Source organism: Tympanuchus pallidicinctus, unplaced genomic scaffold (assembly GCF_026119805.1).
Source record: "Tympanuchus pallidicinctus isolate F22 unplaced genomic scaffold, pur_lepc_1.0 scaffold15, whole genome shotgun sequence".
Classification (NCBI taxonomy): domain Eukaryota; kingdom Metazoa; phylum Chordata; class Aves; order Galliformes; family Phasianidae; genus Tympanuchus; species Tympanuchus pallidicinctus.
The window spans coordinates 20,465,632-20,485,234 of NW_026294669.1; the positions used below are offsets into that span (position 1 = coordinate 20,465,632).

Consider the following 19,603-nt stretch of genomic DNA (forward strand, 5'->3'; position numbering starts at 1 on the left):
GAGCTCACTGAGCCTCCTGCCCATCTGAGCCGGATTTGCAGTTCACTTTGGTGGACTGTGATTTAGAGAGCAAAATAACTGCTCTGGTTGACATTGAGTCCCTACTGATCAGTTTTACGAACTGCATAAAAACGTCAGTGTAAATGTTGATGTGCAACACAGCCTGCCTTTATAAGACCCTGTGCAACAGGAACCCACTTGGTTCCTGGCCTGGTTTTCTGTGCGTGTCTGTGTGCTTTCTCAATAACTTTTTTACTTATCATAATATTAGCTTTTTGTCACCTAGGCTGAATGTGTACATTTAGTTTCTAAGGCAACTCCACCTGAGCTCAGCGGGGGCCTTCTTCACTCCCCACTAGCTGGGCTACACATCCAGTGTAGTCCATGTGAATGTACGAAAGCAAACATTTCTTGTAAGCCACATTTATTGTGTCTGACAATTTGCACCGTGCTTCAGCTTTCTACAACACTTCCTGCAGTATCATTGCACCAACTTTACTCACAGTAAATTAGGCCTAAAAGAAAGCATGGCATTTGCTCTTACTTCTTGCTGCAAGCAAGATGCTGCTTTCCTGGGTTTTTGTGTCTGTTTGGACTTCCCAGAGTTCCCACCACACTGTATTTCTGTGTCCTCCAGCAAAGCGTGAGCACTGAGAGCCACTCAGGTCAGCACAAGGCCTTGTGGGGTTGACTTGCACTGGGTCAACAGCAAGCTTAGGGCACAAAACAGAAATGTTCAGTGGGACTGGAACTAAAACCTATGTGAAAAAGGGAATATGCTTTGAAATAAAACCAAAACAGCTGCATTAATTCTGAGATATTTGTCCTCAATTTGCTTTGTACTATACATGCACTTGAGGCCAATGGAAAGATCGCCTTGCTTCGATGTCTACAAGAAACACAAAGGTGAATGTAATTATCTACAACTGCTTTATGATTTTTTTCCCCCTGCAAACTGAGGTGAAGCCAATGTAACTCAGTTTAGGAACAGATAACAGGGCAGCCCCAGTAAGCACCTTACAGGAACCACTCCTTTGGAGAAGAGCCTACGTACCATGGAGGCTGGGTCATCCTTCTGGGTGAGTATGATACAGACCAAGCCACCTCTATGAACAGAATGAACATGGATGTGCATTACATAGGCTCGGCCTGATGTGTGCAGAGGCCATTTTCACAAGGCTATGCAGAGATGCTGCTTAACAGCTTGTTTACTACTAGCACCAAATCAGAATGAAGCCTTGTTATAGGGCAGGAAAGGACAATGATCTTAAGTATCTCCTCCATAGGACTGTTTGATAATTTTTCATTCCTAATTGTTTAAAATATATCACAAAATGCCTTCAGATGGCAGTTAAGTATGCCCTACATATGCCTGCATGTGCAAGCACACACATATGTATATAGAAGATCATATGCACAATAAACAGAAATTTCAGAGAGGTAATACAATATTAACTGGACAAACAGCATTGTAATATTGATGCAAATCTCACATAGAAATCCAACACCCTTGTCATATTGCAGAATCACCAACTCTGAAGTCTACAAAAGAACATCACACAGAGTTAAAAGACGTGGCTCTATGGCACATTTACAACAAAAATCCCCAGAAGCAGCATTGCTCTTTCTAGCTCAGTGTAATTCCACTGATCTGCGTGTTGCTCTGATACAAAACTGGTGCAGCAGCTCAAACTCTCTGTATTTGAGAAGCGTTTCATGTTAAGTAGGTCATTCTGTTGAACGCACCTCTCGGTATCAGCACTTGTACACAACGTGCCTTTGCACCTCAAATAAGAGTGGGATTTCTTTATTTTAAAGTGTGACATTCATTTATTCGTTAACAAGTGCTTTTCCTCTAACCATCAATCTTGCTTTTTTTCAACAAGTGGAATACAGTAACAAGGAGAGCAATTTAGGCACTAATACCTCACCAAATTACATATTGTTCCCTCCCACTGACCTCTTTGATGTTCGCTGGACCAAAATTCTCCTCCTAATATTTATGAATTTGTTTATACAGCTGAATAATTCAACCACTTAGGAAAAGACTCTGCTCCCCACTGACTCATGCATGGCTGCTAATAGTAACCCAGCTGAGAAAGAGCAGATCACAAAGCTCAACACTAGCAGGAGAGGCTGAGACCACAGAGAAAGGTTAAACATGTTCCTGATCAATGAATACATTTCCACATCTAACCTGAAGCAGCTGCAAAAACTGTTCCATGTTTATAATGAAAAACACTTATCTGTGTTGTAATGCATTATTTCAATTTTACCTTCATTAGGTAGCAAATACACTTCAAAGAGGTTGTGGTTTTTTTTTTTTTTGTTTTTCCTGCTGAATGGATACCGTAAAGGGAAAAAGAATACTTAATATGTGCTGCCATGCAGCTAAATGTCTGCAACTGACTCATTCTTTCATAGCTCTTTTACTTAGCTCAATTCTTACTGATTTCTAAACCATGCAGATTTTACTTCTCAGTTTCTACAGCAGTGCTCACGGTACAGACACAGGTTTGCTCAGCAGTTCAAGAGCTCAGATGAAGCTATTTTAAAACACAGAACGTCTCCCTTCTTTTTTGCTGCACAAGGAAAGTTTTACACTTTGTTAAAGTTCAACTGGTGCAGTTTTTCAATTTGCCACCTCTATAATACCTGATAAAAATTTTATTTTTATAATTAATAGAGAATTATAGCGGTCAGTGTGACTTATATTTGAATAAGCTTTAAACAGATACTTTTATATTCACATTTATATTTATATATATAAATATTCACAATATTTATATTGCATGACTAAGTCTTGTTTGATCCTGCAAAGAGGCCAAACTGGATCTGAAGGATTTCCATCACCCCAGAGAGAGAAAATACTGTGTATGATCAAATATACACACTAGTATCTCTGCTTGTTTGCCTGAGTTCACCCAGCTGAAGCCTAATAGCATTCTAAGAACACTGTGATGGAGAACGCTGTGTAAAATTTGCTTGTGACTTCTCATCACCCAGGGCTACAATGCTTGTAAAATTAATGCATTCTTTCCTAGAGCTAAGTCTTGCTTAAGTGCAATCAGCTATTGTTATGTTGTTCATAAAAATACAAATCCATCACATCAACAGAAGTCAGGAGTGTTTCCACTAAATTAAATATTTTGTTTCTGTTAAATCTCTACCTTTTATCTTAAAAACTGACAGGCTATTTCATGGAATCACAATTGGGCATTTGAAAAGATGACAGTGAAACGCCTGGTTTAATTGTGTAAAGTAATCCTTTTTCTGATCTAAACTGCAAGCTATAAGTGTTCCTGACAGTGCTGTGTCCCTCTGTATTTAATACTACATCAAAATGACTAACATATTGCAAGGATTAATTTCCTTTCTCTTGGCACATGATAAAAAAGCTTAAGTTTTATTGCAGCAATGTAATAACTTTCAGTGGTTACGCAGTTGTGCTCTGTAATACTGTTCACATGTCAAGCCTAACATTTTGGTATTTTCGTAACTGAAATTAATGCTTCCCAGGTTCCTACCTGAAGCTGCAAGAGAGATGCAGCCACAAGCAGACCCTTGCTGGCAGGGGTAATTGTACCAGCCACTGCCACCAGCACCACAGCTCTGAGGAGGTGTGAGTCCGCTACAACACTATGCAGGATGTGCTGGCAATTCAGGGTCTGTCACAACACCCAGCCCCAGGAGCAGGTGCTTCTGTATCACAGCCTCTCAGCAAGGCCCCTGTTTCTGTTTGGATCTTTAGAAGCTTTTTGCATAGCTTAGCAACTATATTGATAAGCCATAAGCACTGAGACTCAAAAAACAGAATGCGAACAAGTATTAGACTTCTGCTTGTTGATTTATCACTTACACCAATCACACTGCCATGTCTCCCACAAAGTGCTGTTTGGGCTGCACAACATCACATACAGACTCAGAATTGCTGGACTTTATAAAACTGAATGTTAATACCTACCTCACAAGTGCAGGTTATCCTTCTAGGATGGGGAGCTTCCTGTTGCAACTGATACACTGAGAGAAGGCAGAAGTTACATTCTGGTTAATACCAAATCACTGTACCTGTTAGGCTTTTTCATCTATATTTTCTGTTTAATAGACAACTTACTGCAAGATTTAATATGAATACACAGGTATCAAGATCTCAAAATCACTTACAAGATGTCAGAAAAGAGCATATTTCTAGCCAAACCAAGATTATTGATTATTTTTACAATTAGTTGCTCAAGCACTAGGGAGTCTCTGGCCAAGCAGATCAAAGAAGGAATTAGGATAAATGCAAATTAAAGTTTGTTATATGTGAAATCAGGCAGCTATCACACTTTTTGCAATGAGTGAACCCTTGTTGGATCACCAGAAATTCGGTGACAGACTACAGGAGTCATTCAGAACTCTGCAGAATCAAATCCGATGCTTTTGCCACTACTCAGTGGCGACCTTTCTGAACAAGGGAAAAAATGGCCTTTGCATTTGTCAATCTAAAGACAGCAGGAGTCAGATAGCAGGGTAAAGCAGTTAAGGCCTAAGGTATGACATATACTTACTAGTATCTTCCAAACCTCTTTTGTTTTTATTTTTAATATGAGACTCACTAAGCCAATTAAATCGTATGAGCCAGTGGCAACTTTATAGTTTGATACCAGCTGAGCAACTGTCAATTTCTATCATGAAACCAGTTTGGTTTGGTAAGTCACCTGCAAAACAAGGCTGTCAACACCAAATTATTACCTGAATAGGACCAGATTCAATAAAATGGGATTTGGAATTGTAATGTTTTCAAATTAAATTATCTTTCAATCATTAGTGCTAACACCAAGGGCTGACGTGTGCTGTCACTTTCTTCAGGTAATAAAACCATACATTACTTTATACAGTAAGATTTCAGGTCGTTACTCTTCTTATTTGATGATGAAGCTTTTCCAATGACAAATAGAGTATTTATGTGCAAAATTACATGAGAATGGAAAAAAAGGCAAACTGCCCAATGATTTGGCAATCATAAGATCAACTGGAAAAATTGACTCCCTTTGTTCCAAATAAAAAAAGCTAATGTTTTCTTCCTGATGTTACTAAAAATCAATCCTAACCATTCTGTACCGGTATTACAAAAATGATTTATGCAATTGATGAAAACCAGCACAGACATATATAAAATAGCAATCTTCATTTCAAGCATAGTGTGATCCTTTATTTGCCTACAGAGATCCTCTAGCTTCTATTGTAAAAGCCATTTCTGATGGCACTAATCCTTGTCTGGATTCAATTCTAAGAACCAGAGTAAGGTTCAAAAAAAAAAAAACAACAACAAAAAACATAAAGTGAATATGGGTGTCTGTGAATTTCAAAGAAGAGTACAGCAGAATCAACATATTTTGCAGAAATAGGCCAAAAGTTGTGAATTGTTTCCCTCTTTCCTTCAAGCAGGTTTGAACAGGTTTTCTAGAAAGAAATTCCTTGTCCCAGAAGACAATACCTTTCCTCATCTTCCAGTCAGAAGCACAGCAGATAGACTAGTGAAGTGACAAAACAAAATGTGCATTTTTTCTCTAATCGATGTATGCATTCCAAACTTGAACATCAGTTTCCCTGCTGCAATTATCGCTAGGGAAGTCAAACAAGCCATTCCACTTCATCCATCAGGAGAGAGAAATACAAGCAAAGCCCGTGACTGTGCACTTAATTCTGCTCTATGGGAAAGGTTTGCTGCGGTGAACCAAAACAGTGCAGGAGAGGGGGTGTACATATTCATCTGAGCCTCCTGGCAAGCTAGCAGCCAAGCTGTGGTATTAAGAAAGGTTGGACACTCCTATTCCTGACAGCGGCCTGCAAGGAGATGCCCAAACAGGCAGTGCTACTCAGGTTCATGGAAGATACAGAAGCTTTTGGTGCTTCTTAAATTTATACTCAGATGTTACAGTTAGAAAGATTAGCATGGTGGAATGGCAAAAGAGACAGCGGCAAAGGAAAAGAATGCTCGCCCACACCCAAAGATCTAGGTTTGCAGGGAAAAACTCCACAAAGGAGGGATCTCCAGGAAGAGATCCTTCTGCAGTGGCAATCAGCCCTTAAATCAGGTCTAGAAGAGATGCAGCCAGGCTCCACCTTCACCTGTGCTCCCAGGCCTGACCCAGACCTTTCCCCAGATGCTCAATCAGTGCTTCAGGTCTTGACTCAACAGTTCCCATACACATAGATGAAAACAAAAATGAGTCTGTTTCCAAGGTCCCTGGCTGAAACTTTTTTAGCTCTGACTTGAAAAAAATAAAAAGCTGAGATACTTACAATAAGATTTCCAAACAGGTGGTCGGTATTCATCAGTGTCTGAAAGAACAACAGCAGTTTTTAATGTTGTGTTAGAAACGTTTTAACACAGAAAAAACATCACAGAAGCACTTGCAGTATGAAGACAAATACTGCACCTGGATTCTGTAACTATTTTTAGTAATGAAGTACAGAGCAGCCTGACAGAAGTTCATCCTCTTTACTTAGAATATATGGAAAGGTATTATCCTTAGCCACAAACAAAACCATTTACAAAAAGACAAACATGCAGATCAGGAGCCAAAACATCAGAGGGGACAGGTAATGCGTAGTGTTTTATTATGTTCATAGAATAATTGAATGGTTTGGGTTGGGAGGGACCTTTAAGACCACCTAGAGGTCTCACCCTAGCCTCCCTACAGACCAGGTTCCTCAAACACCCATCCAGCCTAGCCTTGAATGCTTCCAGGGAGGGTGCATCCACAACCCTGCTGGACAGCCTGTTCCAGTGTCTCACACCCTCACAGTAAAGAACTTCTTCCTAATATACTTTAAGTTCCTTGTTAAACAGCAAGAGGAAGATTTTCTAATCTCAGTTAGTACCCTGAAAAATTGCCCCTCACCAAACTCACTCCTGCCATCACCTTCTTCCTCTTCTGGACAGCAATTAATGACTCCTAAAATAAAACCCAACACGGAAGTCCTTGTTTTGCAAAAAGAGAGACTTTTCCATCCTGTCTCTAAACCAGGTTAAGCGGAAGGAGGTATTTTCCATTCTCAGTGTACGCGGTGTTTTCAAACGCAATTCCCTTTATCGCTAAGGCAGCGTGTGGTCAAACAGCCACTGCCCAGAGCAAGGTGACCTTCAGAAGGCCCTGGAGATGTGCCACCATGCCCTGGGGCCCCGACAACACACCCACAAACACAGAGATCCCCAGCTGCCCACCAGAGATGGAGGATCAGCAGCAACAGATGCAGCAGTGGTCACCCACTCCTACTCTGGTATTTTTAATTAGGGCAATGCGAATCGATTCATTCCAGAAGGATTGTAATGAGATCCTTTCGTGCTGTAAGGCCACGTGGAAAAAGGGCAAAACATGAAAGTGAAAATAATGGGTTTAGTCCCAGGAGAGGACTCTTATTCCCCTAGCTGCATTCCCTTCTGCTATAGTTTATTTCTGGCAGCATCGGCACCAGTTGCGTTGATAAATAAATAACGTCAGTGAAGGACAACACTCCATATTTGTAAAATATGAGCTGACTGTTATGAAAATACAAACATTTTGGCAGCCTAACCTGGACTTGCTCGCACTCAGGCCATGTAATTGCTAGGGTATGGAAAGCACGATCATAAAACCGAAAAGCAGCATTATTTGTGCCAAACAAAAAACCCCAAACCTTGTTAAAGTCAGACAAGAACAGCAGTAACTTTCATAAAACAAACATGTAACGTTCAAAAATTGAAAGGAATGATTTATGTTATGCAGCTGTGCACAAGTATTTTGTTAGAAAATCCCTCTGTAAGCTCTATTGCCTTACCAGTGTTAGAATATCCCCAGGCCATCCCACATGAAAAAACAAAAGGTCTTACTTATTGTGATTCAAAAATAAAAGTTATCTGATACAAATACTGTAGCAGCAAGAACAGTGCAGCACCAACAGTGAAGGAGAGGGTCTGTAGTGTTCCCTTCCATGTAAGGATGTTTTAGAACTAAAATCACTGTTACACAAAAACCAAGGAGTATGTGCATTGGATTAGCTGTCAGCTTCCTGTTTTTAAAGACCAGTTGAGGTGGTCCCATCTACCAAGGGCTTAATTTTCAGACAGTACAGGCCTCTGTGTACAGTACCTCCAATTATGCGTCCAAAGAACCCAAAAAGCACTTTAAGGCATGATTAGTAAAACACAGATGCTGAACCCAAAATACATTTTCTCACTAACACTGCATCACCTTCCAATTAACACAATGAACTCCATGCTAGCAGTTCTCAGATCTTTGTACAGCTCCCATCAGCACGGTATCTCAGCACTGCTAAGCATCTCCATAATAAAATCAAATCATTTTCTACCAGATACTCTATCCATGTACAGAAACTGCAGTTTTAAATTCAGCCTGGTGGAGCTGGCAGGTGCTGGAAGTTAAGAGCCTTCCTAACCTTTAGAAAAGAAAATGTTTGATAACTTCCCACTATCCCAAGCAATGAGACATCTTGAACTCTTCAGGAGTTCACTCTGATTGGAAGGATATGAGGTTTTGTTTTTATATGATTTATCAGAACTTCTTCCAATTCTATGCCTTGAATCCATACTGATCTTCAATCATTTTCCATCCTAGACTAGAAAAGAAACAGCTGACTGTTTAAAACCTGTACTTTCAAGCTCCTAAATAGACTTGTCATATTATCAATACATACTCTTATAGAAAGAAAAGAGTAAGAATATCTCAATCTGATTCTGATCTTAAACTGTGATTCTATGATAAATCACTTCAAATCTCAAAGCAAAGGAAAGCTATAAGGGTGAGGGGAAATAACACTGCAGGACACATGAAAATTAATGTACAGTCCTCTACCCTGTAGATCAGTTCTTATTCTTGAACCCACAGCAAAACAAAACCAGCCTGCAAAGCGAGTACCTTATTGCAGACCTGTAAAGCTGCGGTGTCTCTGGTTTGGGATCCCTGGCTGTTTCTGCTGTTCTGCCAGCACTCACCGTGCAGCAGACCCCTGCTGGGAAAAAATACCATGGTGGGACAGGAGCTCTCCCTTCTGCGCCCAGCCTGATCTCCCTGAAGCATGTAGGTTAATGAAAGAAAAAGGAAACTAATGCAGACCTGTGCAAGAACTACTTGCAATTGAGAAGTGAAAAGCACAGGATGACCGTCAGAAATCCATGCTTGCACTAGAAAAGGCTTTCTGCCAACAGAAATTCATGCAGCCATTAAGAAGTTCACATACAGACACAAGTACTGCGAGAGCATTTCAGATTTTTCCATAAATTTGACTAACTGTGACATTACAATGCAGCATTTCCCACCATTATTTTCTTCTTACTGGCTGCCATTTTGTCCATTAGATAAATCTACACAACTTTAGTACTTTCTGAGCGCACGTTTTAACTGCAGATATGAAAACTGTTACTATCGCCTCAAACTGTTTAGACTGCTTGTCTCTGTGTATTCCTTTTATAGAAAGAATAAAAATATTTACCTCTGCTTGAAATGGTTCCTTCTATCTCCCCACTGAAGACCAGCCAGCCCTAGGGTAGAGCAGCAACAGTGTAACCATGCATGGTAACCCTATCAAGTAATTTAGGGCTTGCTGTGAGGCTTGCTACAGAGAATTCAGTTTTGTTTTTCTTTCACTGTACGTCATCTCCTGTAGCATGGTGATCTGTAACCTCATGGAAGAGATCAGTTTAATGCTGTCTGGAAGGAAATAACCAGCTATCTGCTGGCACAGCAGCTCTTGCCCCAGACCTGGGTTGTGTTTGGCAATATCCCTGTCAAACAGAGGTGAGGCCTCAAAAGGCAAACCTTGTGGAAGAGGCTGACTCCTCGCCACATGCACAAAACCTCAACGTGATTAGAAGTAAATCTAATTTCATGTTTTCTGAACAGCCTAGGCCCAAGGAATGGTATGTCATAAATATAAAAAGATACAAGTATAAAACCTTCTTCTGTACGTTACAGTCTAGTAAGCACTAACATGTGTTTTAAGATACTAGATCATGCTTTATTTGGCAGCAGTGTGGGTCAAATTTTAACTGCTGGGGAGGTGGATGACAAGCAGCCATGGCCGTTTGCTGACCCTTTAAACAGACTCCTCCTTGTGCCCCTGAAAAAACTTCTAGAAAATTCCTCCTCAGCCTCAAAATGTTGCTTATTAGCACCTTCTATATGCCCAAAGGGTTTACTCGACTTACAGAAATAAAGCTGTGTAATTTATATTGTTGGTGAGATTCTCAAGCCACAAAAACGTCAGAGCTGAACAGAGAATGTCATTTCATCCCTGTTGTTAGGAATGCAAGTGCCAACAGTCTTTCAGAAACTAAAATCAAGGCATCACAACATGCTTTAAGCAGTAAACGGGCCCTAGCCGTTTGGGCTTTTATGCACTCCAACCAAAATAAAACTGAAACAGTATCAAAGTAATTAAAGGATAAGTACAGCCACAGCCCTAGGCAGCAGCAGTAAACCAGATAGCTGCAGCACCACAGCTTCACAGTAGATAGGAGATGCTGGACTCTGCCAATGCCAGCACTTGGCAGCACAAAGCATTTTGCAGAAGCCCTCATCTGTGTGCTGTGGCAGGAACAAAATACGCCATGGGTCCTTTGCCACTGCCAGATGAGACCAAAGCTTTCTCTACAAAGCCTATGTCCTTCTACTACCTGCGCTACTAGCAGTCAGTGAACAAAATGGGCTGTGGGCAGAGCCTTGGTGTGAACTGCAAGCCACACGACATGGTGATGGCTGCTGTGGTGGAGCAGCCAGCCCATGCGGCAGGCAATGGGCACCAAAGGATGCAAAGAGGTTTGCTTCAGCCCAAGCTCAGTGAGCAGTGGAGACAGCTGGGGTCTGCTAACCTGCCTCGCGTAAAACGCGCTCCTAACGAAGACTTCTTTAGCATGTAGCTCCTCCGTGTGAACATGAAAAGAGAAACGACCAGGAACCTCAGGTACAGATGGCCTGCACCCAACTGGAACACACAAGGTTTCACAAGCCACAACAGAACACCACAGGGCCTGTCAGGGAACAGGATGATTCCTGCAGGGCAGCAGCTATTCTTGGCCTTTTCTCATCTCTGCAGAACATATGATACGCTGTTTGACACTCGGCCACGATGACTGACACTTCTAGACTGCTATTGAGTCTTTGATGCTATTTTAATGTTATCCTTGGCAGGATTATTCCTTTGAATTCAGAAAAAAAAAAAAAGCTTTGAAAACTTTCAGACGCGTCACCGCTGTTCTTCAGGCAAGGCATCACTATGTACTGAAGGAGCTGCAGTGCAAACGCTCCCAAATAAATCACTGCTAGTTTCCTCCCTGTCCTCACGAGAATAAAGCATCCCTTCATAGAGTCAGAAAGTTGCAAAAGACCACTGAGACCATCTAGTCCAGCCACCAACCCATCCCCACCATGCCCACAAATCACGTCCCCCAGGGCCACTCCTACCTTTTGGGAAAACCTCCATAGCGCTGACTCCACCAGCTCCCCAGGCAGCCTCGAATGGCTGTGGCACAGCACTAAGCCACACTGTGACTCTGGCCTAGGAATGTTGTACTGGGACAAAATTTACTTATTTGCCTTCGCCCTTTTGTTTTCATATGTTTTTGCTCATATCTCCAAACAAGTATAATTAGGTTTCTAATTTCACATAAGTAAAAACAATTAAGAGAATGCAACTGTGAACTATACCCAAGAAAACTAGAAGAGTTACTTCCAGTCCTCTAATGCAACTAAGCAATGGCTTTGCTTGTGGGAGCACTTTCAACAAAAGTAAAAGGCCCTACAAAAGGCCACGCTCTGATATCAGCTCTGAAGGGAAGAGAAAAATAAAATAAATCACATCGCCATCCCTGTGTCTACAAATGTCTTTTGTGAAGATGACAAATTCAGTGGAAATGCTTCTAGTGGGTCAGAACGAGGCATCCAGTGAAAACAGCCGGAGTTCAGAGTCTTTTCTCATCAGGTATGCTATTACTGCCTCTATGTGAATAATGTGAAAACTGTAATGGGAAATATTTTACCTATCATGAGCACTGGTCTAAATGGACTTGTCTGCTATGTGATTAGACCAGGCTGCAGCTCATGTGTTTCTAGATTTTCTCTGAACTGAAGCAAGGGAAGCAAGTTCTTGTTTTCCCTCCTCTTTGCCACACAAACACAGCGGCACCTGACGACAAGAATGATTATGAATAAAAACCAAGAAAACAAACAAAAAATACTGATTAAAAAATTTACTTTGAAGTTTGTAACAACTGGAATTTTCGTGTCTGCAATAGCAAGCAAAGTATGCAGCTCTTGCTCCCCTTTTCTTGACTGTAGTTTAAATGGGGAAAAACACAGTTCCATGAAAGCAGTTAGCTTCTCTGCTAGAAGTTTCAACGTCTCTAAAATTATTTCTCAGTATTACAATATGCATAAAAAACAGGATTCAGAGAGGCAAAAAAGATGCCAGGTGCCACCTTGTGGACATTTAACAAACAGAATTTAATTTTATTTTCTGTTTATAGAAATCTGCCTTCAGACAACAGGCTGCAGGGGATTTCTAGCATCACTACCCGACACAAAGTGGGCTCGCTGTGGCTGCTGACAAGGGAGCCCAACTGGTAGCTGCCTCTGACCCTCTGATGCAGACCACTGTAACACTGATGATAGCTCTTTCAACTATCTGTCAAAATAATGCTGTCAAAATCAAATTTGTCATTTTCATTTCTCCATTTCAGTGAAAAACAGCCCGTCAATTATTTATTTAACCCACTGCGCTAAAGCTGAATGCACTGTCAGCTGCCCCAGGTTGCTGGAACAATGAGATGGGCAGCTCTCTACCATTTCCTATGGGTATATGAGCAGTCTTTTGCTAACAAATCCTGCAAGACCAAAGTTGACAAAAATACACTTACTGGATGAATCATATTTCCTAGATCCAACAGACGATTTGTCCAAATGACTTCTATGTGAGGAAAACAAAGTCTCAGAGCAATTCAAAGTAATGTCAAGTAACATGAACACTGTAATCAAGCTTCCCTAGTGTAAATCCAGACTGGCTTTCATTAGAGTTGCTGCTCAGTGCTTTGATCATGGTCAGATGAGTTTGCTTGGAAGTAGGCAGCAATTCACGTCAAAGCTATTGCTCTTACACAGGCCTCACTCTAGCCAGAACAAGTCATACTGTAGGAGAAAATATTAACTTTCCTATATTTCCCTTCCTATTATTTATTTCCACAATTCCTTCTTTATCTCCTGTTCTAAACATCTCCCTGCACAGGGACAAAGCTCACTTCCCATCATTTGTTTCAGTTGTTCCAAACAGTAGTACCTACAAGGACACCATTACTTTTGCCTGACCTTCCAGCCAGTTATAACTCCTTAACCACAGCCTAAAGCCATTCACAAAAATAATTTCTTGACTCAATTTCTCTAACATATCTTCCAAAAGGTAATTTTGATTGAAACTTGATTGCACAAATATTCTGACCAGCCATTCTAATAGCAAAAAATCCCAACATGATGTTACAGAAGTGTCTTCTAGCTGTAAATTAATCTCTTCCCCTGAATAAGAAATCTGTCCTGTCAAGGTCGTGTAGAGGAGACCCTAAATAAAGGAAGAGCTTTCAGGCACTTTTGAAATACAATCCCTCCATCAATTGCATAATGCCCTAATTTACCGAATCGAGAAGGCATGTTTAATCACTATTTGCTTGTTTGCCTTGAATGTTTTTCACAACCAGCATTGAAATAAGTACCGTACATTCACTTTCCTGCTCTAAAATATTTTTAAATACAGTGTTGTGGTTTTACTAAAAGCTGAACCACAACAAAAGAGCATAACACTGACCCTGCCTCCCCATGCATTGCTAAAAATCTGCTGAGAACTTGTCCTCGCTTCCATTTCAGTCCAAGATAGCTGCTGTGAATTCATTAGCCTCCTGTGGAAAAACACAAACAAAACCAAACCACCCATTAGCAGCCCAGGCAAAACCAGAGTCACACGAGAGAAAATTAAGAGCAGATCTGATTTCTGACTGCTGTTATGAACAGTCTCAGGGTGGACTCGTGCTCCAAAGCATGTCTCTCTGTTGTGGTGTAATAGACGTTGTTGCCTCTCCTTTCCCAAACTTGACCCGTTTATGTTCTTTGACCATTGGAGTTATAACAAACCTATTATGATTCTTATTACAAACAGATTTTCCATTTTCTAAAACAGTTGTCAATAACACAAGCCATTGCTCATGCAAAAATATGGCTTGTGTTTGCACTCTTATTTCCAGAACAGATGCAACACATCAGTGCTCATGGCTGGAAGGAGGAGGACAGACAACCAAGTCCTCTTGCCTGGAACCAGGATCACTTTATAGTATTATGAAGGAAACTCCTAAAACACATTATTGGCAGGGTCAGAGAAAGGAAAATGGACACAATGTGGTGGAATGCCTTTTCTTGAGTTGGAATTAGTTTTTTTCCTCCAAATGTCATTCTCCAGATGCTGTGAGCTTTCACTCAATCCAAAATGTGGAAGTACCATTTCTTACCTCTTTCTGTTCTCATAGAAAACCTTCAAGAGGCCTCCAAGGATGCAAATAGGACATTTCATGTAAAGCAGATGAAAGCCACACCTTCCTTCTTGGCAATTTCATTGCTCACCAATATAACTACAGCAACAAAAATTTATCCATCAGTCTCTCCTTGTTTATAGCATTAAACACATCTTTTTCATAAATCTCCTTCTCTGTAGGTTCACCTGTGGCTCTGGAAGCACCAAGAGGCATGAGAGATGCCCTCCATTTGTCCTCAGTTCTTGCTACATTTCTGAGGATAAAAGCTGTGCTCTGTGGATGAGAACAAGCAGCTCAACACAGAGCTCGGCCACTGCCCACAGGGAACAGGAGAGCTGTCTGCAAAGTTCCATATGATCAGTGCTCGAAGCTAGCCCCCAAAGTCTCTTTTGGATAATCCCACTTTTTCCTTCTCTTTCTTCTTTTTTTTTTTCTTTTTTTTTTTCCTTCCTCTCCATATGCTTTATTTGGATGGCTTCTTACACCTGTTCTGAACTTTTTTTCTGGGATATTGACCCATCCTTACTGGAACTGAAAGCTCATGGCAACATCCACAAGCAAAGAGCAGACTTTGTGCTATGGAACATGATGTCTAAATAGAAAATAAGAACAGCTGCTGGCAAGAGGAGCAGAGGCTCACATAGATGAAGTCATCCTATAGATGAAAAATTGGTATCCCTATTCCTGAGGCCCAGCAATCCAACAATGCCCCAGGCAGCACTGCCTCTCTGCATAACCTCTTCTGGTGTACTTAGCTCTACTTCATAGAAAAAGCTTCACTGTGGCAAAACACAAAAACAGGCACGTGGAAAGTCATAGGATGTGACAGATCACACTCCAGACTTCAGTTTAAAAATGGTTCTGGCCAACCTATGTGGCTAGATGGGGACAGCTGCGCAGCAGAATGCTGCACGCAATTGTCACAGATTGCAATCTACAGAATTTCTGCACAGAAATAGGGCAGAGGCTGACAGAGCTCTGAGACACAAGCACTCTGTTAGAGCAGCCTGTCACCCATTAGCTCAGAGATATTCACCATCTCCCACAGCACCACATCCTCTGATCCTGCCCTGCACAGCCCAGGCACCGGGGCTGCAAGTCACCTGCTGCCAAGGCTGAGCCTGCAAGGAGCAAACTGGGGCAGAACCACCATCCTGGGCTGGTGCGGGGTCAGAGCCGGCCTGGAGTGCGTGGGGGAGTTCTATGGCACTGCAATAACATTCAGCACAAAGCTCCCAAATATCTTCTCTACAGAAAGAAAAATCATTTCATCTCATTGCTATGTTTTGAAATATTTCTCCGCTCCTGTTGAAACTCTGAAGATTGTTTCAGCGCCTTCACAGTTACATTTGTAAACATACTTTTTGGAAATCCCGAAAAGGAAATCAGTAAAATTAATCACTGTGTCAAAAGCATGCTTCCTTTATTGGGTGTACATTCAGCCAGCAAGGCAGAGGCAAGGAAGAGCTACATCCTGTTGCATTTTTTGTTTTGTTTTCCAGTGAAAAGCAATCCAATTCTGCACTAAAGCAGATTCATATGGAAGCCATAAAGTGCAGATGAATACGTATGGAAGACTGCCCATACCAAATAATTATCAGCAGCTTTTATAGTCTGCTCTGGCTTTTATACTTACCAGATACTAACTCAGCATTGAGGAGACTGAGTAGTACCCTGACATGTGAGAGCCAGGAACTATTAGGTACTGCACTAACAATGAGTTTGCTTTTCCTGCCCATGCTATTACTCCGTATTTCACAGTCCCCCACCTTCTCTGCAGACAGAATAATTTGGTAGCTCTCTTTTTCCATTGCTGCAGCAGCACTCAAGACTTCGCTACCTGGTGCCCTTGGTGCTCCATGATTTAAATGGTTGCAGTGGTGGCTCTGCAGGCCACGTAGCACGACACCATGCAGTGAGCAACCAACCTCCAGCACTTAGAAAACAGTGCTTGACCTTTACTTTCAGAATGGGAATTCTCCCTAAGCTGCCCCAAAGCATTTGGTGAGCACGTTTTCCAGAAATTCTGAAGTGACTTCAGAAATTTCCTTCTTTTTCTCATTCAGATACAGGATGAGCAAATACTTTGAATGCTGGAAATGCCAAATGCATCAGCTCTTCCACGCTGGCAGAGGCTGTGGCACATCACACTGCAGGCTGCCCAGCTGGAGGCAATCAGCCCTCCTCCCAGGGACTAGCACTTTAGCAGACCAAATATTTCAGTGATTTTAAATTACACTTTTCTTTGTTTCAAGACAGATCCGGAAACGCAAGATCTAGAGGGCTTTCAATTTTCTGCCATCCTTTATGAAGATTTGCAAGACAGATACAATCTATCCCACTGAAGTTACAAATCCTGAGTGTCTGCAAAATCCTCAGCCAGGAGCCTTTATGCCAGTTTATGATTACATTGTTTAAATGCTTGCAAAGCTCTGCGGGCAGCTTTTGGGTTTGTCTTGCTGTGCTTTATCTGAAGCCTGCTTCTGTGGAACTGCACGATCTGTCCACAAGGTGGAGCAGCTAAATAGCTCGAGATGTGAGCACTAAGCTGCTAGCTCTGGAAGAAAAGAAAATCATCTGACAGGGAAGGTGCTTATCGAGAAATTACCTGTACTCCTGAAGGATTCTGATACACGTGCTTTCACTTGGCACAAGCAACACGATCTTCCAAAGAGTCTGTATTAGGCTTATGTTCTGAATTTACTGATTTAAACAATACCCAAGTATAGTACTCTACATGCAAACACATTCTGGACACTGAGACATGCTTTCTATCACATAAAAATCTGCATCAACAGCATTTGGGAACTCCTCTGTGGTCTGACGATCCAGAGGAAAGTCCTCCCTGACAGCACCAGGTGAGATTCCAAGCTGTGCAGGTTGCCTCCATGTATGAGCAGCTCACAGGCAAGGAGGAAAGGGATGCGAGAGGATTTCTATGGGATAAAAGACTACGGAGAATTGTTAGGAGGGGGTGAATTCAGAGGGCTTCTGCCGTAGCTGGCATGAATTAAAATCTTTCTCTGCACCGTTTTATTTCTTATTCCATTTTTCCTCTCTTTCTCAGTTACTTTGGTTTACTTAAAAGAAGGCAATGCGATTATTAGACACAATTCTTGACCTAATTCTAGCCTCTGGTTCCTGGGCAGATGCTTTGATATATTCTAATAACAACAGATATATTCCTGGAGAGCACAAGGCACAGCAGTAACATTTTCTATGTCAATCTCTACCTCTCTGAGAACATTCCAAAACCCTGTACTTTTCACACGTGGGCACAACTGGATCTGACCTTTACAGCTCCAGCAGTTACCTCTGGAGCAGTTACCTGAATATTTCCTACAATATTCAGTTACAGAAAACACAGTTCTATACTAGCCACTGCCTGAAGCACTGAGCTGGGAAGCCACGAGTGAAATTTTTCCACCTCATTTATAAGCGTTAGTGTCGCTTCTCTAATACTTTGATCAATGGATACCCCTCTGCCAGTTAATAGATTCATCCTCTTTTCCCTGCTCCTAAGTAGGTTTTTATTTCCATTCTTCCTTGAGACTGCATTGCCAGCACAAGCTTTTCAGGGTTGCTGTCCTTACTTGCTTCATTAGGTCTTACTCATTAGGTAGGGTTAGCACAGAACCTGGGAGAAAATAACCTTATGATTCTCAGCACTTGGACACTCTCCTTCCCACCCACATGAATGGGATTTGGAAGATCAAATTCACCTCTAACATGGCTTCCATCCACGCTTAATGAATCACCTTCACTTCTAAATCTTGCTTAAAAATAGAACAAACAAAAAAGAGACAAAAAACACTGCTGTTATTTATAGTTTTGTCTAATTGAATAATTCCAAGTTCTTCTCATAACTAGATGTTGACATGCTTAAATCTCTCTTAAAATCATTGGCCTGAGGCTACTGTTCACCTCACCACTCTTGTAATCCCTGTAGCGATAACAACCTTATCACAAACGCACTGATTTCATGAGAAAACTTCCATCACATCTTTCCACGCAGAACCAAACTGAAAGAACTCTCTTCTGGTACAACTTGTTTCTTTAACTATGTTACTGTTGGAAAACACTTGCCATGACAGCTTGCTACGAGTTTTAAAAGTAGTTCAGGGCAAAGAAGAGAACAACTTGAGTTGTGCACCACCTGCTTACCCCATTCTTAGTGGCTCTGCACAGGCAGCAAGAAATAATCACATCAATTTCTGAGCACTTCCCACCCCACGGTGAATCCACAGGCGTTACCTATAGGTAAGCCTTCTGGAGAGGAGCTTTGGCTTTCCATGTTCCTCTCACTAAGCCAACCAAGTAGCAGAAAGGCTAAAAGCCTTTCCCATGCAGGCAAAACACTCAGAGAACAAGGAATTGATTTCACTTCCATACAGTACCTTTTTTAAGACCGCGACAACCAAAAGGATGTGTTTTGCCAAAAGAATCACAGCCCACCTTTCAGGGCAGCAGTGATGAGACAGTGGGGTTTTGCATAGAAAGCAGTAATCACAAATGCACAGAAATGAAAATGGTCACTTGTTCACAAGCACCTCAGTGATGGAACCATCTCTTCCCAAGGCTTGCTCCATACTCATAGCAACAGATAGATTCATAGGAGGTTATTTCTGCAGTTTCACGTCTCATTTCTTACTACCAGTGTTCAGGAAGGGAGTTCTCATCCACTTGTGTGCTCTGAACAGGAAAGCAGTGTCACAAACAACTAACAATAAATGTGGTCAGGAAGAGCTTCCCTGGCCATTTGGAGACATCTTCCTCAGTTCACACAAGGCAGTTTGTTAGCAAACAAACAGAAAGTGAACAGACAAGCAGTAACGCATAACAAAAAACTCTTCCAAACAACACCGACTTCCTTTAAACGCTTCTCAGGACACCCAGAGGCAAAAGCATCCTCAGCAAACAGCTGCAGCAATAGCACAACTTCACATATCCTCTTTTTCCTCTACTTTGTTTGTTATCTCTCCCATATTTCAGCCATCCAAGCAGAATGACAGACAGAATGACACACACCTCAGCTTTGCCTCCACAGCTCCA

General features: G+C 41.6%; 1 protein-coding gene across 5 annotated transcripts in view; it reads right to left on the reverse strand.

Moving 5' to 3' along the window:
• CHN1 (chimerin 1) overlaps positions 1–19,603 on the reverse strand; it is a 145,108-nt gene that overhangs the window by 58,771 nt on the left and 66,734 nt on the right. For all 5 annotated transcript variants that reach the window (XM_052676505.1, XM_052676503.1, XM_052676504.1 and 2 more), the window contains 2 exons: positions 6,289–6,327; positions 3,961–4,020 (listed from right to left, as the gene is read on the reverse strand). In XM_052676505.1, coding sequence (XP_052532465.1) covers positions 3,961–4,020; positions 6,289–6,327 — 99 coding nt within the window. The remainder of the gene's footprint in view (positions 1–3,960; positions 4,021–6,288; positions 6,328–19,603) is intronic.